The sequence below is a fragment of the Microcebus murinus genome, chromosome 13 (genome assembly GCF_040939455.1).
Source record: "Microcebus murinus isolate Inina chromosome 13, M.murinus_Inina_mat1.0, whole genome shotgun sequence".
In the NCBI taxonomy this organism is placed as follows: domain Eukaryota; kingdom Metazoa; phylum Chordata; class Mammalia; order Primates; family Cheirogaleidae; genus Microcebus; species Microcebus murinus.
This window is the reverse complement of record NC_134116.1, coordinates 84,015,541-84,037,323: the sequence shown is the minus strand read 5'-3', so window position 1 is coordinate 84,037,323 and position 21,783 is coordinate 84,015,541. Positions and strand designations below refer to the sequence as shown.

General features: G+C 58.2%; 1 protein-coding gene across 2 annotated transcripts in view; it reads right to left on the bottom strand.

Moving 5' to 3' along the window:
• Nucleotides 1-1,364: 1,364 nt before the first annotated feature.
• TFDP1 (transcription factor Dp-1) overlaps nucleotides 1,365-21,783 on the bottom strand; it is a 32,883-nt gene continuing 12,464 nt past the window's right edge. Inside the window, exons 3-12 of one of the 2 annotated variants that reach the window (XM_012765537.3) lie at nucleotides 21,209-21,275; nucleotides 14,451-14,557; nucleotides 9,358-9,479; nucleotides 8,079-8,244; nucleotides 7,584-7,727; nucleotides 7,069-7,137; nucleotides 6,494-6,645; nucleotides 5,730-5,896; nucleotides 4,957-5,035; nucleotides 1,365-1,647 (exon numbers count right to left, since the gene is read on the bottom strand). In XM_012765537.3, coding sequence (XP_012620991.1) covers nucleotides 1,503-1,647; nucleotides 4,957-5,035; nucleotides 5,730-5,896; nucleotides 6,494-6,645; nucleotides 7,069-7,137; nucleotides 7,584-7,727; nucleotides 8,079-8,244; nucleotides 9,358-9,479; nucleotides 14,451-14,557; nucleotides 21,209-21,275 — 1,218 coding nt within the window. In that variant the 3' untranslated portion in view covers nucleotides 1,365-1,502. Of the gene's footprint in view, nucleotides 1,648-4,956; nucleotides 5,036-5,729; nucleotides 5,897-6,493; nucleotides 6,646-7,068; nucleotides 7,138-7,583; nucleotides 7,728-8,078; nucleotides 8,245-9,357; nucleotides 9,480-11,565; nucleotides 11,589-14,450; nucleotides 14,558-21,208; nucleotides 21,276-21,783 lie in introns of those variants that run through there. The other variant, XM_012765542.3, reaches the window with a different exon arrangement.

The following is a 21,783-nucleotide window of genomic DNA, read 5'->3' as shown; positions in this document are numbered from 1 at the left end:
CGGGAGCCCCCGACAGACGCCCAGCTCCGACAGACAGACGGTGGAGACACGGACTCCCGGTCTCCTTCTCCGCCACCTCCCAGAATCCTCTCGCGACCTTTTCCTCCTTCGGAGAGCCAAACCCACGAAACCCGTCTCAGCCGTGGGGGGCCGTGGAAGAGCACAGGCACACCAGGAGGAAGGGCGCCCACGGCCCCGCGGCCTCCTCTGACCACCCTCTGCCTGCAGGGCGAGCTCCGGACCGACCACAGGGACAAGGGCTGCCACCCCCAGGCCAGTGTGGCACAGGAGGAGCAGACAGGAGTTCTCCACGATAGCCCCGAATCAGAGAAACACAGAGCTTGTTTAAAATGCCCATGCGCGTTTTATTAATAAAAACTAACAGTGCCAAGTTAAACAAGTCAAACAATTAAAGTCTCTTTATATTCCATAAAATATTACAGAAAAGTTTATTTGTGTTTCAATAAAAAGACTATCGCTTTAGAACAGGCAGCCAACAGCAACTGTGCAGTTAATGGTTTTTTTTGTGTGAATAAATTTTAACAGAGACGACTGCCTGTCCTTAAATTCCTTTTTCTTTTTATAAAAAAAGAACTATTAAAAATGATTGACAAATTCTGAGTTAAAAAACTGTTAAAACGTCTCTATATTTAATTTCAACTTTATAATAGATTACAGGAAGATGCTCACGAAACAAACACGATGTCTGTTTCGGTACATGTCTTTAAATGATAGACTCATAAGCATGTAAACAACTATATAATAAAAAGTTTCCAAACACTGCCTGTAAGAAATCAGGCAAATTTTACCATAAGCAATAAACCATTCCAACCCTTCCAGACAGTCTCCATAGCTGCGCCAGCGTGGCCATAAACTCTTGCCAAACGAAACAAAAACAAACGAGAAGCACTTTGCGATTTGCTGCTGCAATGCAGAGAGGAGAGAAGGCGTACACACTCAATGGAGTCCCGACAGCCAGCATAATTTGGGGAACGAAGTCGTGATAGAACGCGCGTTGCTCGTCGTCCGGACGTGGAGCCCCGTCTGCGCGGTTCTCCGGGCGCGGCGTGACTCACCGTGGCGAGCTCGGCACGAGCCTTGCCGGGCGCCGTCGAGACGCTGCAGGGAACGCAGGCGCCCGCGGCCCACACGGGGCAGCGCTTCATCATCACTGACGTGGATGGAGAACAGCTTCTTCAGCAAACACAGCGAGAATTGTTAAGAGGCAAAAATAAACTCTGAATTTAAAAAAAAAAGAAAGAAAATGGAAACACAAATCCCTAAGGAGTAGCGAGAGGCCCTGGACTGCGGGCCGGCACCACACGCGCCCACAGGCCGCAGACCACGGGAGCAGCCCCACTCATCGGAGGCGCATCTCCAACCAATGGCTCGGCAGCATCTTCCCGGGAGTCGGCCAAAAAGAAACAGAAAAACCCACGTTAGAACAGCTCCTCTTCCCTCGGCAGCTCCTCCCGCAGCTGGAGCCGGACGCCTGGTGGACGTCAGTCCTCCTCGTTCTCATTGAAGTCGTCGTCCTCGTCGTCATCCTCCCCGACGTAGGACACCGGGGTCTCCACCCGGGAGCCGCTGTACTGGGACCCGTTGGAGCTGGTGGCCAGCGTCCCGTCCCCGCCGTTGGTCAGGTCACTGCAAGGACAGGGCCGCACAAGGTCAGAGGCGCCCCCGGCACGGGCTGGCACGGTCGCTCCCGTCACACCTGCAGCGCAGGACCCGTGCTGGCCACTAGGCCGTCTGTGCACACCCTGCCTGGCCCGTGGTCCTGGACCCGTCACGGAGACAGGGACGGCAAAGAGCCCCTCGGCAAGTCCTCACTCACCCTCAGAGACAAACCGCGAGGGGCACACACTGGACACCCCGGACCCCTCTTCCCAGGACGTCCACCTCCGCCCGCATGGGGCAGGGGGAGGAGTGCGTGGGGCGGGGCGGGAAGCAGGGCGTCCACTCTGGCCGTGTGGACGGGGCGCAGCACACACGGTGGCGGATTCTGGGAGGTCAGCGGCACACAGAAGCCCGCCGCCGGCCAGCGCGTGCAAACACTAAACACTAGCGCCAAACCACGGGCACGCGTGTTAACGCCTTCCACAGGCATTTACTGACCCTGCACAGTGAGACTAGCTCGTAACTGGGAACCACCCAAACGCCCTTTCATAAGGGCCACTGGGAAAACGTTTTCTTCTGAAATGGTGCCGACTTTGTCTCCACTGACAAGTCTTAAAAGTTCCATCAATAAAAGGATTATGTGAAGACAATAGCCTAAAGACACCCAAGTTCCACCCCGCAGAGCAGCCCACACTTGTGCACACAGCTAGAGATGAAGAACTGAAAGAGACTCGCCACGCACGGGCACCTTGAGGAGTCCCGGCTCACAGCACTGCCTCGCTGGGCCTGCCGCTGGTCGGTGACTCTCAGTCACAACCCGGCTCCCAGGAGAGTGGTGGCACCTGGACCCCACCCCGCATGACCGCCCTGACACGCCAGAAGGCGGCATAACATCCCAGCAGTTGTGAACACGCTGGGCTTATAGATCAGCCCTATGGGCCGGGAACGGTGGCTCACGCCTATAATCCCAGCACTCTGGGAGGCCGAAGTGGGCGGATTGCTCGAGGTCAGGAGTTTGAAACCAGCCTGACCAAGAGTGAGACCTTGTCTCTACTATAAATAGAAAGAAATTAATTAGCCAACTAATATATATAGAAAAAATTAGCCGGGCATGGTGACACATGCCTGTAGTCCCAGCTACTCGGGAGGCTGAGGCAGCAGGATTGCTTGAGCTCAGGAGTTTGAGGTTGCTGTGAGCTAGGCTGATGCCATGGCCCTCTAGCCTGGGCAACAAAGTGAGACTCTGTCTCAAAAAAAAAAAAAAAAAAAAAAAGATCAGCCCTATGATCTGGACCTGTAGTTTACTAATTTCCTATCTTTCACAAAACTAAACATTTTCTTAATATTTGGGATTAACACAGAGTGATCATATAATGCATAACAATAAAATATAAACGTTAATAAAACCATTGTTTTGTTAACATCTGCTGTTAAAGTTGCTTCATATCTATCTTTAACCACTTCAGGACCAGCGATGACTATAGTCGACAGCCACAGATGAAGTCACACAGTGATATTAGCCGACAGCCGTGATATGACTTTTCTAATTTTTCATTTATCAAAATAAAACTGTAAACATTTAAATATAACATAATGAAAACACACACATATATATATATTACCTTTTCTGATTTACATTACAAGTAAAACTGCCTGTAAACTAAAACAAGCTTTCAGTGCTTTAAAGCTTTCCTCATCACACAAGAGCAAAATGGATTCATCGTCAATGCACAGCACAGACTATCATGTGGACTATGAGTGCTGGCTGTGGGCAAGGTTTCGCGGCTGGTGAGTGTGGTACCAAAGTGGTTAAAAACCTAAGATAAACCCCCGGGGACGTCATTCTGCTCTGTGGGACCACCAGGTTGAAGATTAAATGTACTTTTACTTAAATAATAAAACTCTTTCAAGAACGTGGAAAATATGTACCATAGACTCTAAGATTTGAAAAGCAGAACAGAATTGTATGTAAACTAGACCTCAGACACGTTCTTAAAAATGGGAGAAATCTGGAAATACTGTGGCTCAGGCTACGTGGGGTCGTGGTATTACTAGGTGCCACTTTTCAAACAAATAAAAAGCAGGTATCACTTTTAACATTTAGGAGGACGAAGCCAACATGGGGACAGGCCTAGAGCAGCTGCGGTGGCCTCAGGAGACCAGCCACCTGCTGAACAGGGCAGGGACCTAGGCCACATTCTGAACAGGGCAGGGACCCAGGCCACATGCTGAACGGGGCAGGGACCCGGGGCCACATGCTGAACGGAGCAGGGACCCAGGCCACATGCTGAACAGGGCAGGGACCCAGGCCACTTGCTGAACAGGGCAGGGACCTGGGGCCACGTGCTGAACAGGGCAGGGACCCAGGCCACATGCTGAACGGGGCAGGGACCCGGGGCCATGTGCTGAACGGGGCAGGGACCCAGGCCACTTGCTGAATGGGGCAGGGACCCAGGCCACTTGCTGAACAGGGCAGGGACCTGGGGCCACGTGCTGAACAGGGCAGGGACCCGGGGCCACATGCTGAACGGGGCAGGGACCCGGGGCCACGTGCTGAATGGGGCAGGGACCCAGGCCACTTGCTGAACGGGGCAGGGACCCGGGGCCACGTGCTGAACGGGGCAGGGACCCGGGGCCACTTGCTGAACGGGGCAGGGACCCGGGGGCACATTCTGAACGGGGCAGGGACCCGGGGGCACATGCTGAACGGGGCAGGGACCCGGGGCCACGTGCTGAACGGGGCAGGGACCCGGGGGCACTTGCTGAACGGGGCAGGGACCCGGGGCCACGTGCTGAACCGGGCAGGGACCCGGGTCCACGTGCTGAACGGGGCAGGGACCCAGGGCCACATGCTGAACGGGGCAGGGACCCGGGGGCACATTCTGAACGGGGCAGGGACCCGGGGGCACTTGCTGAACGGGGCAGGGACCCGGGGCCACATTCTGAACGGGGCAGGGACCCGGGGGCACATGCTGAACGCGGCAGGGACCCGGGGGCACTTGCTGAACGCGGCAGGGACCCGGGGGCACATTCTGAACGGGGCAGGGACCCGGGGGCACATGCTGAACGGGGCAGGGACCCGGGGGCACATTCTGAACGGGGCAGGGACCCGGGGGCACATTCTGAATGGGGCAGGGACCCGGGGCCACATGCTGAACGGGGCAGGGACCCGGGGGCACATTCTGAACAGGGCAGGGACCCGGGGGCACATTCTGAACAGGGCAGGGACTCCGGGCCACATTCTGAACAGGGCAGGGACCCGGGGCCACGTGCTGAACGGGGCAGGGACCCGGGGCCACGCGCAGCTGGGGCTGGCTCCCCGCCCCCACACATCACCTGGTGGAGAGCCTCGTGCCATTGGACGTGGAGCCGGCCGTGGTGAGGAAGATGCCGCCGATGGATCCCTGAGCCATCTCTGCAAAGAGAAGGGGCACGGTGAGCGGCAGAGAAACAGCCACGCACCCTGGGCGGGCGGCCGAAAGCTCCCAGACGCTGCGGGCCTGTCGTGTGCGTCCTGTGTGGCAGAGCGGGGCGGCGGTCTGCGGTCACACAGCCTGTCTTTCCTGACGAAGCTCAGGAGAGCTCGAAACACGCGTTTACTTGTGAGTGACAGCCATGTGCTGCTGTATCAGCGCCACGTCCCTCACAGAGGTGATGAGGACTCTTCTCCACGGCCCTGACAGGCCCCACTGAGGACAGAGACGGTGGGGGGGGATGGACGTGGGCTGTGGGCAGGAGTCCCACCAGCATGGGCCATGGGGCCCTAAGATGCTTTTCCTGACTACTGTGTCAGGGACCAGCCAGCTCACTTTGGGAAAAACCATCAACCTGACCACACTCTGCAAAGACTTTCTTTCTCCTGCTTTTGGCCTCACTTCGAGGTGAGCCCTGACCTTCCTCAGCAGCTCCATCCTACCAACCACAGCAGCGTGTCCACCAACGCCCCTCGTGGACGGAAATCCCCGGCGGACCCACCCACCCCGCCCTGCAGCCCTGTCCCCGGCGTGGCCCTCGTCTTTGCGCTCGTGGGGCGCAGAGGACCAGCACCAACTGGGCCGAGGGTCACTCCAGCCTTGCAGCCTCGCCAGCGCCACCTGGGCACGACTGACCTGTCACGTACGGTTCCAGAGCTTTCGGCACCAAGCTTCTCGCCACTTTGAGGTCGTCCGCGGAGCAGCTGCCGGACTCCAGCCCGCAGGCCATGCCCATGCGCTTCAGCACCTCGATGTCGTCGTGGATCTCGAACGTGTTGTCGAAATTGAACAGGTACTCAAACCTGAGGGGAGAGGCAGCCCCAAAAGATGGAGGACAGAGTCTCCAGATGACACGGCCCCACAGGGGTCCCTGTCACCGAGCCTCACCAAGAAACCACACTCAGGCTGGGCGCGGTGCTTGTGCCTGTGATCCCAGCACTCTGGGAGGCTGAGGCGGGAGGATCACATGGGGTATGGAATTCAAGACCAAGACCCTGTTTCTACCAAAATAGAAAAAGTTAGTCAACTGTGGTGGCGCATGCCTGTAGTCCCAGCTACTAGGGAGGCTGAGGCAGGAGGATCACTTGAGCCCAAGAGTTTGAGGTTGCTGTGAGCTAGGCTGACATCACGGCACTCTAGCCTGGCAATAGAGCAAGACTCTGTCCCCCCCCAAAAAAAAAAAAAAGGGAACTACACTCAGAACAAAACAGCAAGATGGCTCAGGTCACAGCGCAGACCACAGCGCACAGTGACAGGCAGGACACGCTCCAGGGACATGCTCGCCAGCCCCTGCAGTCTGCAAACCTTGGCTGTTGTACGACATTTAAAAACTCGGCCTAGTGAGAACCTAACCCGCTTTAGCTCCCCTAGAGCTAGCTCCCATCCCGCCCACGACGTACTTGTCATTGGAGATGCTGCAGTCGATGACGGTCTTCTTGCTGGTGTTGACAATGATGAAGGGCAGGTGGATGACCGAGTTGGGCGGCGGTGGCCTGCTGGCCTGCTGCTCCGCATGCCGGTTCCTCTGCACGAGGTTCTTGAAGGCGATTTGCTGGGAAGGAGGCAGCTGTGGGCACTTGGCCGGTAGTTGCTGCGAGCAACGCGGCCCCCAGTTCCCAGGAGCCTGCACGCACACACACCCACCCTCGTCCGGTGCCCACCGCAGCTTGGTGAGCACCATGGCTCCTCAGCGTTAGACACACCAGGCACTTGGTGCAGGCTGCACCTCTCTGGGAGAGTGTTTCAGATGCCACCAGCCAGACACTAGAGCCCAAGGGCCCCACACACCACTCCCTGGAGTGTGGCCCCAGCGCCCACCACCACGTGAGGTGAGCTCTGAGCACACAGGAAGCCGACACCCAGAATCTCAGACAGAGACTTCACTCACCACACAGGACTGCATCCTACCACAGGCGCATGCCAGGAAACTGAATCGGCAGGACAAAATTCACCACCCAGGTAAGTATTTTCTTACCTGTAGGATAAGCTCTTGAAGTTGAGACTGTTTCTGTTTTATTCTTTCAAGTCTTCTCTGTCTCTCCACCTTGAAAAACAAACCGCGATTGTCCCCTCTGCACATGCAAAAACGTGCACTCACATGGCACCCGACGTGCACCTTGAATTCAGTCGCAGGGACACCCGTGCATCTGGAACACGGCAAATGCTCAGACACGGCTAAGTTTTTCTTCTGTTTCTAAGCTACACTTCCCTTCTCTCATCTCTTGCATCTCGCTATGATTATTTTTTTAAAAAGATCCCACAAACTGGGAGTCAGAATTAACCGCTGCTGAAGTCTGATACGTTCTAGCGGGTCAGCCCCACCCCTCCCTGGCCGCTGCGTCTGCACAGCCAGGCCAGGACAGGGGTAAACGGCGCCCGACGCTGGCACGCAACCGCGACACCAGGGACCGAGGATGTGGGGGCCCACGCAGCCGAGGCCCCAAGAACAACTGATGGGGTGTATCCGCGTGTGCAGAGCCGGCTGCGCACCTCCAGGTTCTGGCATTCCTGAGCCGAGTTGGTGGGGAGGCCGATCCACCGGATCTCCTTCTTCTCCTTGGAGATGATGTTCATGGCCATGAGCACGTTTAAGGCGTCGTAGACGCGCCGTCGAATGTTCTTCTGGTCGTAAGCCTGGGGAGACAGAGTTAACTGTCCAGGTGATGCAAAACCTTGCAGGTTACCATGGTACGTTCTAGACCACGGGCACCCACCACCTACGGCTGAGGTGCATCGTCAGCGCTTCCCATGGAGCTAGACTCCCGACACACCCTCACTGAGCCCCCAGTCCTGCACGGCCGGGGCTGGGCAGAGCCAGGCCTGCGTGTTCACACGCACAGCGTCTCGCCGGCAATGCGCCCGCAAGCAGGTCAGGAAAAATTTTTATGACGTATTTGGAATTTTCTGTCTGCAACTGTTTCAAATTTAGAGCCCGTGAGTTGCACCACGCCGTTGGGCCCCACCAGCCCTGCCTCGCACACTCACCGATTCGTTAGGCAGGATGTGGTTGTCGGCGGCGCTGAACTCCGCGACCAGCTCGTCCGCCACCTCGTTATAGGACGTGGTGCCCTTCCTCTGCACCTTCTCGCACACCTTCATGGAGAAGTGCCGCAGGCCCTTGCCATTCTTCTCGCCCTTCCTGTTGCGTTTCCTTCAAGACACAAAAGGGGAACATACACGGCCGTGAGCACTGGAGAGCCAGCCGCGCATCGAGCCGCGCTTTCCCCTGAAGCGTCTAACGAGCTATGTGAAGGGCTGAGCCCGGGTGAGCCCGGGTGCAGCAGGTAAGCCGGGACTGCCCAGGCGGGCGCAGGACGGCGGCTCCGCCCAGCGCCTGCACCCCGAGGATGTGGACAGGTGCCCAGCGCTTTTAAAGGCCAAAAATTGAGCGTTTCCAAGGCCAGATCACGCCTCTGTGCTTTCAAATTCCAAGACAAGTGGGCGGACGCCCCAGTGGGTGAGAATCGGCAGGTATCTGACACGTGTCAGTACGTTAAGCTCCGCTTTTCTACCGATGGCAACAACCTCTGGAATTAGGAGATATTTTAGTGCGAACCTGGCAGTTCTGGGGGCAAATATCAGCAGGCTGTGATTTCGTAAGGCAAATGCTTAGACTACAACGGCCGCTTGACACAGGTGCAATCCGCCAGGTGCGCTCAGAGCAGGAGGAGAGCTCCGATCTGCGACCTCCATTCATTCAGTGACCATGTTAAGGACAAAGGCCCAGGCTGTCACATTGGCTAAGTCTGAGCACTGACGACTTCTGCTTTAGAACAAACACGGGTCACAGTTGTGTGAGTCTGTAAGGACAGACAAGCCCATGTGCGTGTCTGTAAGGACAGACATGCCGCTGACCTGGGGTCAAAGCCTTTCCACATCAGACTCTGCCTCAGTGGAAGCAGCAGCTGAGCCGGGACCATCCGGTGGGGCTGTGACTCGAGGTGCAGGCAAGGCTAGGTGTCCCCAGTGCAGACAAGGGAACGCAGCATGTCCCAGGCCCTGCTTGGCCAAGAGCGGAAGCCGCCACCCCAGATGCCACGGCGTGGGCAGGCCTGGCTCCATGACCGAGGCCATGTGCCCGACTGCAGTCTGCGTTGGGTACCATGGAACATTTCCCAGTCCGGATGGGAGGACTTGGTGAGGGGCTCTGAGGTCAACATACATGGGAGCCCATGGCATCATCACATAACACATGTGGCCACGGGAGGCGGTGGGGGAGGCCTGCAAGCGGGTCTACGGCTAAGGGTGGGAGGGAAGTGCTCACCCGGCAGACCAAGGTGAGGAGTCGGAGGGCTGGCTCTGAGAGACAAAGTGAGTGTTGGGGGTGTGTGGGCTTCCTACCACGACAGTGTGTGACGCTGCCGGTCTCTGCGGCGTACCAATGACCTACAGTCGAAAGAGACAATTCAGAACAATCAGTCATTGCCCATGCCACGCCGCCGTCCTCGCCACGCCTGGTCATCCACAGCCACTGCTAGATTTCGCTGACCACACAGGAAAAAGAGCAAGAGAGTAAATGCCTAGCTGCTGATGCCGTGGTATGTGCCATGCCGCCACGTCTGCTCTGAGCGTGACCTTGTGTCCTTCCCTCACTTGCAGCCATTGGCATCATGGAACAAGAGCCACAGAAAACGTATGATAACCGTGGCAGGCCATGTGTGGAGCAAGGCTCTCTCCATGCAATCTGTGACTGTTGGCCACAGGCGGGACCATGAGGGTCAGGGTGACAATCGGCAGTACAGACCTCACACACGACCTCAACACACTCCTGTTTCCCCGCTTAGCAACGTGGGTGTGCATAAGATTGTGGCTTCTGAGGTACGAAATACAAAAGACACAAGAAAACAAACAAAAACCAATCTCAAAAGAAAGTCAAACACGGGGTAACAGCAGCCGACTCACCAGAACAGCCACCCCAGGTGACAACCGCCATCTGTCTGGTTTACATTTGTCACTGGTGCCTGTCCCAGCGGGAGCTCTCTAGGTAATGCGGAGCCCAGACGGTACCAGGCAGGACCAGGGAGAACTCTAGTGCTCTCTGGGGGAACATGGAATCCAGACGGTACCAGGCAGGACCGGGGAGGACTCTAGTGCTCTCTGGGGGAACACGGAATCCAGACAGTACCAGGGAGGACTCTAGTGCTCTCTGGGGGAACATGAAGTCCAAACGGTACCAGGCAGGACTGGGGAGGACTCTAGTGCTCTCTGGGGGAACACGGAATCCAGACAGTACCAGGGAGGACTCTAGTGCTCTCTGGGGGAACATAAAGTCCAAACGGTACCAGGCAGGACTGGGGAGGACTCTAGTGCTCTCTAGGGGAACACGGAGCCCAGACAGTATCAGGCAGGACCAGGGAGGACTCCAGCGCGGGGAGCACGGGGAAGGTGTCACTATCTGCCCAACACTGATGCACAGAACGAGGGCAGCCGGGCAGGGCAAGCTGACCCTGCAGGCAACGCCAGCCCATAGCAGACAACAACTGCTGCTTCATTAAAGGAAGAGAATACTTGGTCTGTCTTTGGACAACAAGGTCCTATTGCGTTAGCTGCGTTATTAATACTCAAACCCTGACATCTGGGCACACAGACACGGCCTTGCGCAGCCAAAGGACACTTCACTTTCAAAGATCACGTTGTGTGGCTGCCTTGGTAGAGAGTGAGACCCCTCAGCAGATGCTGGGTCCTGTCTGCCACGCACCCAACCGCCTCAGCAAACGCCTCCCGCGTGGACACGGGGCTTCTGCGGGAGGGACTGCGGCTGGCCCGGCTGCAGGCCATGCAGCTAACGTCCTCGGCTGTCCTAAGCTGGCCTCCCCCAGCTCTGCGTCTTAGAGGGATCAATGGGCTACCTGCCGCGGCCTGGGAGCCGCTGACACAGCACTTCCAAATCACCTCTAAGCCCAGACCACCTGTCGGCCGCGAAAAGAAAAACCTTTCAACCGAGTTCACACTTTTCATCAAACATAAACGCGTATCTGTGTATTTCCAACGACGAACGAACCATCAGCGGCATCACCGCTCGTGAGTAGCCAGAAATCAAATTAGTGGATTCCCTGCAAAAATCAAACAATGAAAAAAAAGAACAAATCTCCCCCAGGTGAGCGGCCACGTCACGAGCGGGCGCGGGGTCACCCCGGTAAGCACCTTTCTCACGAGGAGGGCTGAGGTCCAAACGGCAGGACGCTGGGGCCTCCTGCTGGTGGCCCCTGCCCGGCACACAGACGCTCCATGGAGCCGGGACAACCGAGCACGCAGCTCGGCGACGGCGCTGCCACACGTGGGCCCGGCGCACCCGGACAAGTCCCAGGAACGCGGCTCTGGCGTCTCCGCGAGCGGCGTCCCCGCATCCCAGCCCCGCACAGGCCCCGAGGCCGAGCCCCGAGATAGACGGCCCCTCCGCCACGGCCACCGCAGCCGGGGGTGACCCAGCCCCGCACAGGTGCCCCAGCCCATGCCGGCCCCACAGACCCACCGTGAAGGGAAAGCGTCGCAGGCTGAGAAAGCGCCTCCCAGACCCCGCCGGCGCCTCCAGCCGCACATGCGCATGCGCCGACGCTCGCGCCGGCCCGCACGCATGCGCGGAACGCCCCGCACGAGGCCCACTTCGCAGCGAAGCGTGGATGGCCTCGTGCAGTTTACCGAACACCGGGTGACAGTGAAAACGCCACGCTGCGCGCCCGAGTGCTGTTTCTACGGAACACGCGTCGCACCGCACCTCGGTGACGTCAGGGCCACCCGCGCCGGGCTGGACGAGCGAGCGAGAAGCAAAGGGCAGGTGCACAGCAGTTGCGCAGCAGCGGTTACTGAAGGCCTTCCGGGATGACAGAGGCCGCCCGCGGCGCCCGCGACACGCCGTCAGAAAGGACACGCCCACCGGAAACCCCTCGCGCTCACCAGAAACCCCTCGCGCGCTCACCGGAAACCCTTTGCGCGCCCACCGGAAACCCTGGCGGAGTTTGCGCAGACCTCGCGCCTGCCTGCAGGACGCGCCCTTAGGAACACGAGAAGCTCTCTGTGCCTTTTCTGAGGCGCCGCCATCGGCTCTGAGCCTGCAGCGCCCACTGTCCCGCCACACCACGCCCAGGAGCCGCTGTGCCGTGGGACCAAGACCCCGCGAGCGCCGCGGCACCGAGGGCCTGGCTCACGCTCTCCTCTCCCGGGAAGGCGACACGGAGACTTCGGTGCTGCCTCCTCAGCTTCACCAGGTAACGCCGCAGCTTCAGCCCGAGTCTCCTACCCCCGGGCTCTCACAGTTCCCATCCCGGCAGTGGGAAAATAGAACTCGAGGCCCCAGTGTCCCACAGCAGGGGGCCTGGGAGCAGCCCCTCGCCTAGAAGTGCCCACCCCCACCTCGCCCCCCACCTTCCCGGGAGCACCCCACCCCCCATCTCGCCTGGGAGCCCCACCCCCACCTTCCCAGGAGCACCTCCCACCCCCCCACCTCGCCTGGGAACCCCACCCCCACACCAGGTCCCTTTACCTGGGAGCTCCTCACACCCCAACAGCGTGTGCCTGCCTCCCCCCCCCCATCCTCACTGGCTCCAGCCCTACGGCCTCAGCCACCTTCTGCCCTGTGAACACATTTTTGCACCTCAACTTCACAGACTCTGAAACTGAAATTGGAATCACCTCTGTGTGCACCGTGTGACTTCTCTTAGAACCTCAAAACAGACGGAAGGAAACCACGACAAAGGAAAGGTAATTTATATCATAAAATTCTCTTTTCTGGGGAGGGGATTGCCCCATGGTGCTTCTGGGAGGGCTTCCAAGGGCAGCCGCCGCTGCAAACCCACACTCTTCTGCCGACACTGACAGACCTGGCATCTCTTGACCACGTGGAGCATGCAGCCTGCGCACTAGTGCCGGTGCAATCGTGGCCCAGAGACCAGAGAAAGTCAAAGACCCAACACCCCCTCAGCCGAGGACTGAGCCACCGCACATCACAGCCAGCCAGTCCCACTGTTAAACCTTTGGAATGTAAAAAGGTTTGAGAGACATTTGCAATTTGTGAGCTTCAATCCATGGTACGGTGCCTTTGCAGACCAAGAGGATTCCTAGTGCCACTCAAGACAGCTGAACCTACGCTGGTGATGTGACTTTCAGATTGATGAAATTTAAAGCACATCAATAAACAATTTTCATGCTAATTTTCCTCCCAGCTATCTATACTGGCAATAAAAATGGAACTGTTGCTACAATTATTCTCCAAGACAAACTCCGCTCTGATGTACAGATGGCACCTGTAAAATCAAACTGTGAATCACAAAGCCCAAAAAAACTGGGCTTTTAGCTGTTACCGAAATGGCATTTGCTGAGCAGCTGGTGATGTGCCAGGGGCTTCCACAAACGGCCACTTCCAATGACCCGCGACATTCCACAAGCAGGGAACTGTCCCATTTCCCTGCAGGACGCTGAGCACCCAGCCCGGGAGTGTCCACACACCACCACGGGCAGCAGCACAGGGCCCGTCACCCAGGGGCCCTGCTCACACCCTGGTACCACCTCTCAGTTCTGCCACGAGCCGCTCCCTCTTAAAATTCAAACACTGAGATTTACTAAAGGGACCCAGACAATTTCAAGTGTGTTCAAATAAATGCAAACAGCAGGAATGAGTTTAAAATAAAAACTCAAGTGTGGAAATGACCAAAGCATCTGCAGTCTGTGGTCACTGTTCTCTGATGGAAACATCATTACGCAGCAAGGAGACTGCCTAGCACAGAACTCCCCCGGGGCAGGGGACACCTGGGGACAGTGCCCCAGACGCAGATTCCCGTCCTCCAGAGGACATGGCCAGGTAGGCTGGGGCAAGAGCACGGCCAGAGGACTAAGGGGGCCGGGCCAGGGCAGGAGCGGAGGCGGTGGACCTCAACAACCAGGACGGGCCAGAGCCTCTCGGGTCAGGAAAGAGCCTTCAGGCGCCTGAGGAAGGTCCCAGAGGAAGTGCTGGAGGCCTCGGGAGGCCCAGCCTACGTCCCACCCACGAGCTCCAGGCCCAGGCAAAACCCACTCACCTCCTGGGGGACACCCTTGTGTGACGGACTCCAGGCTGGAGCCCACAGAGAGGAAAAGGAAAACGGACACGAAGACGGGAAATGAACTTGAAGAGCAGCATTAACAACCAAAACAGATCGTAGGCAGGGGAGGGAGGGGATGGCCATGGCAGACGTCCCGACTCCCACCACGCCATCAGGTGAGCAGCCCCACGAGGCAGCTCTGTGACCCTCCACTGACCCCTTGTGTGGCTGCGCCCTGCAAGTCCCCCACGCCAACCCTGCTGGAACCCACACGCCCTGCAGACTGAGCCGCCCCCCCCCCCATCGCCATCCTCGTAGGCTCTGCGTGGTCCCGGCGCCTTACCACTTGCTGGGCAATGTTGACATTGGACTGTCCGAAGGTTTTCGGCAAGAGCTGCTTCCCCAGCGGGTTTACCGTGGATGGGTGAACGGCCACCAGGGACACCACGCCTGCAACACAAGGACACGGGTCAGCGCGGGGGCTCTTTCCTAAATCAAGGCTAAAAGTGGCAGTTTCAGGAAGATGAGGCTTCTAATTAGAAATTCTTCCACTTTTACCATTTCAGACACGGCTCAACTGCAAATATGTCCACTAAGCTCAAGTCCCAACTTGGAAAATGTGCAGAGGGCTGTGCCGACAGGACACACAAGCTCTTTCCAAATGGCCGGCTCCTCCCCGGCACCACTCCGGGGCTCCGGTGATGCCTCGGGTCGTCCAGGGCAGACTGCGCTGGGGCCACGTGGCCCGGAGAGTCTGAGAGTCCAGCACAATCACAGGCTGGAATTTTAAAGTTAACTTTTATCCCAGTGTTTTCCCTATATGGTTGCAAAACTAGTTCAGAAATCTAACAAATCCGCTTCTCCTTAAGGAGAATCACCTGTCTGGCTGCCAACTCTGGACGCACCCGACACCCCGAACAGAGGTGGAGTAGGGACCAACCCGCGCAGGTGCAGTCCTCACCCCTCCGCGGCGCTGCGGAGAGCGTGTGCACCAGCACAACGGTGAATAAAAATCACGAAATGTTTCCTTCACATGATAAAAAGTAAAATGAACCAGAATTGATAAAATTCAAAAAATGGCACTAGAGAGTAGAGAGGCCCAGGCGGTGGCTTCCGGGGGCGCGGTGGAGGCGGGTCAGGGAACCGCGAGGCTGGAGAGGCCGAGGGCAAGGTGAGTCCTGGAAAGGCCCAGTAGGTCATCCCAGGCGAAGAACAACAGTGACTTTTGGGTCCCGACAGCACCAGGAAAGGAAAGATTCCCACCCCACCGAGGCTCTACCCTTTGGGTCCCTCTAAGAGACCGGGCTGCCCTGCAGGCCGCCTCTCATCCTCCCGCTTGCTCATCTGGCCAGCCAGCTGCTCACATGCCCGTCTCAGCAACCCGGTCTCTATCTCCAGCCCCTGAGGCCAACACAGGCTGGGTGGGCGTCCAAGGGTTCCACAGCCAGGAAAGGGAGAGAAATAGGCAGAAAGAACCCCAGCCCCCGCCAGACTCAGGCAGAGTGAGGGACCCCACAAACATTCTCCCACAGCCACACAGAGCCCGAGCCCCACGTCGGCTGAGGGGAGGGTTTCTGAGCCCCTTGGACCCGCCAAGCACAGACAGGAACTAATAGGGGAGCTGGGCAGGGCACCCAAACCCGGTCAGAGATGTCCCTGCGTCACCCTATGGCAGGGACTGATAGCAGGAAGCTGTCAGGGTAAAGCCGTCTGGGTTAGGGTAGGGTTAGACACGTCTCTTCAGAAGAGCCCTCGCGGATCACAGCTGAGTGCACTCCTAGCCCAGCAGTCAGGGCAAGGCCTCCCCCCTGGACACACCTCACACCACCAGCCCTAAGGGCTCCCTGCCCAGGGCCCCGTGCTGGGTGGGCTTCTGTTTCCACTGAGTGAAAAACCTTTCAAATATAAAACATGACAAGACAAACCACCTCATGCCAGGATGCTCACAATTAGCCATCATCGCATCATAGTTCCTGTGCTTCCTGAAGAAGAGATAAAATTATAGTCCCTGGAGACCCCTGGTCCCCCGAGGCTGCCTGCCTAGGCCGTCACTCCATGTCTAACACTCCCAGGCAGGCGCTGAGCCCAGGAACAGGGTTGTTTTTGTGGCCTCATGTTGTACGTGTCCCGTAATTGGGCATCCACCGTTTCTGAGCCACCCGGCTGAGTCCTTCATCCCAATGTGATACCACTACAAAAACATGGCTACACAGACACATGTCCTGTGAACACATTGTTGGCTCCGACTGACCCACACAGGCGTGTAGCTGTCTCAGGCGCACCCACAGTCTGGGCACCTTCTGTCCAGGACTTCGGCCTCCCGCCCCCTGAAGGGCCATGTGGCTATGTCCCTGTCTCTGCCTGCTGTCAGCTCTGCGAGACCAATTGCTTCCTGCCAATCCCAAGGTGAAGTGGGGTTTTGTTTTCATATTAACCTGGCAACGCAGAAAGGATGTTTTACACACATAACCTTCCCAGGGGAGGGCTGACGGCACAACTGTCGTGGGTCACACTGGCCTGCAAGCTGACTCCCCAGAATCTGCATGGCTTAAACTGTAAAATGTACGGCAAAGCCTCTTGCAGAGCAATGATGTGGAAAGATTTTCCTGTGTCATGAGTGGGGAATTCTTCTCTTGTAAGAAAACTGGTTAAGATCACACATGGTCTCACCTGCTAGGACCCACTAACAATAAAAGGATTCTAAATCTATCACATTCACGTTTTTGTAATTATTCATCATATTTCACTAATATCTACGGAGTTTAAGATAAATTGTGGAAGGATAAAGCTTAGCATTTTCTCAAAAATAACTCTAACTGCATGTCCTGAAGTTTTCGAAGCTGAGTATTTCAGGAGTCGCCACGCAGCCGCGTGCTGGAAACACAGCCAAGCTCGAGCCTTTGCCACTCGCGAGCACCTGAGCAGATAAAACACAACCTTCCACCTGAGCCACCACGGGGAGGACGCCCCACGGCCCTACCCAGATCCCACACAGACTCGGGGAAACGGGCTCTGCACCTGCTTCCTGATGGGACAGGCTGAGGCAGCAACCTCAGCGGCTCAGGCCCTCCACAGCCCCTAGGAGCTCCGGGAAGCAGCCCCAGGGCAGTGCCCACCGCACGGGAATCATCGCGCTGCCTTGGCCCTGGACAGGTTTATGGCTTAGACGTGCCATCCAGGGGCTGAGGACAGACACTAAGCTTTAAATGTCCTTCGGAACAGGGAGCAGGGAGAGAGGAAGCAGCCCAGGGCAGCATGCTGAGGAGTGGCCAGAAGGCGCACCATCCCCCGACATCAGCCCCCCAAGGGCAGCAGAGAGACCGGGTGGAATTGCCCACGACCCAGGGTGTGTCTCCGGGAGCAGCTGCCACAAGTCCCGTGGCTACTGAATCGTCCTCTCCCCCCTTAGAATCCCATCCTAAAGCTGTGAGGCGCCACACTGACGCAGAGAGAACAGATGTCAGTGTCAGCCAGACGACTCGGAAAGCGGCAGCTCTAGCAAGGAGTCTGTGGAGGAAAACCCGACCACCTGTCCATGCGTCAGGGCACCACAGGAGCCAGGAGGCACTGCAGGACCGGGCCGTGGCCTGGCGCCTCAGGACTTCCCAGCAAAAAGACGATTTATCATGTTAACCATCAGCCACACGGCGTGGCAATGCAAGGGAGCAAAGGTCACAACAACAGAGGTGGCAAGCAGCACCATTAAACCACGACAGGAAGGCCCTAATGACCGAGGATGGACGTCACCGCAGTGGGGACACAGCCACCGGCCGTCACAGACGCACACTACTATCAGGAACAGGTGCTCCAGGGCTGGACGGGGCATTCATGCTTCCACCAGCACCCAGGCCCGGCACTGGCTTTGCAGCGGGCGTCGGTCACTCCCACATGGACCAGGTGTGAACAGTCCCTGCGTGCCACACAGCACTCGGCCAGCGAGGTCCCCTGGGCGGGGGCAGGGGGGCCAGGCAGAGCAACCTGCACAGACACCACCAGCTCCACGGGCACAGGCGAGAGAAGGACACTGAGGCACAGGAGGCCTAAACCCCAGCGACACCAAGCACGGTGAGGGTGTGGAGTGACTGTGACGCTCTGTGACACGCAATAGCCGCCAGCAGCCAAGCGACCTGACGGTTCCTCAGCCATGTCCAGAGGACGAGCATTCGTGTCCTCACACAGGCGTCCTGCTGGCACCTGGCCACCAGCCAGCATCAGAGAGCAAGTCCCACGGCCACACACCTGAGTCCGGTGCGTCTCACTCGGAACAAAGCAGCTTTCTGACTCTGAGGGCAGGATGCTGGGTGTCACGTGTCACTCTGGTGACACCCCGCTGCACAGGGTTCTAGAAAAGGCACAAGGCCTGGGCCTGGGCAGAGGGATAGTGATAAAGGTGGAAACGTGCAGTCCTGCACACAGGACTTGGCACGTGACGCGTGTCAGCTGCTGTGCACAGCGGGCTCTGGAAGGCAGAGGGGCGTGGCTGACGTGGGCCCTGCCCTTTTCTTCACTGCCTAAGGAGTCGCAAGGAATCCCAAGATAAACGTGGACATGTTGCATGTCACTAACTAGATTTCCTTAGAATAACGTGTTTACTGGCACCAGAGATTTTATCTGTGTTCTTTCCAAATGTTCTCTTTGCACGTTCTTTGCTGTGACCTTGCGTGCCTTTCTCTGCAATAAATGCAGGGGCTGGAGAGGTGTGGGAGCTCTTTGAAAGGAAGAGGGTCTCTCCTTGTCCTCCAACCTGAGACTGGTCCGGAGAGTTCTGCGTGGCACTGCGACACTGGTAGAGACGCTGGATGATGTCTACACCCCACCACCCAGGCTTCGGGCAGACACCCACCTCGGCGTCGCCTGGGCTCTTCTGTAAGCGGCTCCACGTGGAGGAGACCACGCTGTGCGCCATGGTGGCGGGGCCTCGTCTGAGCAGCCAAGGCCAGGCTCCCGGAGCAGGGTCCTGCCTCAGACTCCGGCACCTGCCAAGCTGGGACCTACCACTCCATAAGCAGGGAGCCGCATCCTGGAAATAGTCCTGCCCTGGGTGTGAGCTGTCCCCACCACTCCGCCCCTGGAGAGCTTGGGGGCCCGGGGGCACAGTGGGGGTCCTTTCTGAGGAGGCATCAGGACCCCAACCTCTACTGAGGACAGCATCTGGAGTCCTGCCCGCAGCAGCGTCCTCGTGGAAGCTGGGGCCGTGCCCCACACAGATGGATACCGGGTCCCGCCTGTCAGAGAGAATTCGCAACACGCCAGGAACTGGGCCGGGTGCCCACGTGCCGGGGGCAGGAGAGGAGGGGAGACCTGGCCTGGTGGAGACTTCGCTGTGCGCCTTTGCAGACTTCAGAGCTTTAAAACGTGAAAATGTGGTTCACGCGGAGTCAGTGTGAGGCATCTGCCCATGAGGTGGGAGCGACCGAGCGCCAGGCCGGGCTGTGTGGGGCAAGGCCCTCGGAGGCTGACACGCCTGCTGCCCGCCAGCCCTGGACGCAGAGCTGACCGGTCCCAGGGCTCCCTTGGGGCAGGCAGAGCGGTCACGCGACTGCCACGGCCGGGGACACCTCCGGATGAGCTGAGCGCAAACAGGAGACCTCGAGGACCAAGTCAAACGCCGCGCACGCCGTGGTGGGCTGATGCCAGATGAGTTCTGTCCTGATCCCTCCAACCCAACTCTGGCTCAGGACTGAACCCGGCACAGACGCCGCAGGGAGGATGGAAGGACACAGCCACGTGGGACAGGAAAGCTCCCTGGGTGTGTCCGGACGGCAGAGGGTCAGAGTGAGCACCGTGGTGACAGACACCAACGCTTCCAAGCCAACAAAACTGTGAACTCTTCCACTCGACAGAAAGTCATGCCTGAGACTGCACGAAGTTTCAATGTCCAGTCAGCTACCGCGAAACAGCCTTGCCTCCGCACAATCTGTGGTCGCTGCATGCTTATGAAACAAAAAGCTGCTAAATATGAATCCTGAGAGGGGTTAGGGTTAGTCTGACCTCCATCCTCAGGAAATGAGCAGGGAGGCGACAACCACAGCAGAAAAGTAGCCCCTGCAGCGAGCACCAGGGTCGGGGCAGGAGGGCCTGGGCCAGCTCCAGCCGGGCCCATCCTCTGGGCAAGGAAGAGCCGGGGGGGGGGGGCACGGTCCAGGCCCCAGAATGCGTCCGCCTAGCCCCCCGTGGGCCCACACACCCGAGCTGCAGCCAGCGCCAGGAGGCCACTGACCAGGGCCTCTGTGTCAAGAGGGAAAAGAGCCAGTTTCACGTCCGAGAGTAATTTGGAGCATCAGAAATGAGCAATGCTTAAACAGACCTGAAACCAAGTGCTCAGGCCCCAAGCCCGCCAGACTGACACAGACCAGCGGGCGCCCCACACAGAGCGCACCGTGGCTCCCAGCCTCCGCCATAAATTCCTCTTGGGACAGAGTGAGCTTTTCCTGAGTCTGTCTTTGTGCCGTAGCGATCTGTGCCAACCGCCTCACGCAGCCTCACGGGGGCCAAGCATCCACATGGATGCTTCACCATGGGGAACCCCTCCCCGCACCGGCCAGGAGTCTGTCTGTGCGGCAGCCAGTGAGCACACACACGCCCAGTTGGATGCGGCCACCTCCCACCTGGAGGAGAAGAAACCGCAAACCACGGGTCCTCGAAGTGACGCAGCTTTCACCCCCACCCCCATCCTCCACGGAGTCTCGGGACACAGAGATACCTCATGTCTTCAGGAGCCGTCACACACACAGCGGGCACGGGAAGGTGCCCGGGAAGGTGCCCAGGCGGGCGCCGCAGTCCCCGCAGACCCTCCCCCCTCTCTGCAGGTAGTGCGCAGGCCACGGGAAGCGTCTGCAGGAGCCGCAGTGCTGGCGAGGGGCTCGGAACGTTGGGTGGAAGGAAGACACATGATCTTTATTTTCTTGTTCACATTATTCTGCGTTTTCCGAACCTTTGCAAATAGTAGAGGGGAAACTGGGAAGTCAGAGCCCACCCAGTGGGCATGGAGCACGGGGGCTCCACGGCGGAGTTTCTGCAGCGAGCAAAGGCTGTACCACAGACGCAGATGCGCCAGCCCCCTGCGCTGCGCACGGGTTCATATTGCAGGCGGGTCCTTACCTTTTCCCGGGCTCAGGTTCTGGTCTATGAAGACCTTGAGCTCTCCGTTGGCTTCAATTAGACCGGCCTGCAGAAAGCAACAACAGCGACAGTGAATACAGCGTCCAGGAGCAAACGGCACCGTCATCAGCAACCGCCCTCCTCGGAGGGGTCCATGACGACCATGAGTCGTCCGGGACGACTCTCTGACAGCCTGGAGAGCACCAGGGCGTGGACATGTGGGGTCACTTCATGCCTGAAACGGCATCTACCTGGAGCCAGGCAGGGAAGGGGCCACGCCCATGGACTCCACGTGGCCACGGCACACATGGTGCGAGAGCAGTAGGGGCCAGCAGCGCGCCGTGGGGCAAACACCTTGGGAAGACGTCTTGCCTGTCACCCTCACTGTGTCTTCAGCCAAGACAGTGAAGCCTTTTATCCTCTGCCTACTCTTGGCTGAACCTCAGACCCCAGCTCTGCAGCAGAAACACTGTCCCAAGAGGTGGAGCTGGAGGGACAGCCTCTGGGAGTGGCATTTCACAGCACACACGTGGCGGCTGCAGCCAGGTGCACACGAGGTCAGCTGTGGCCTGCAC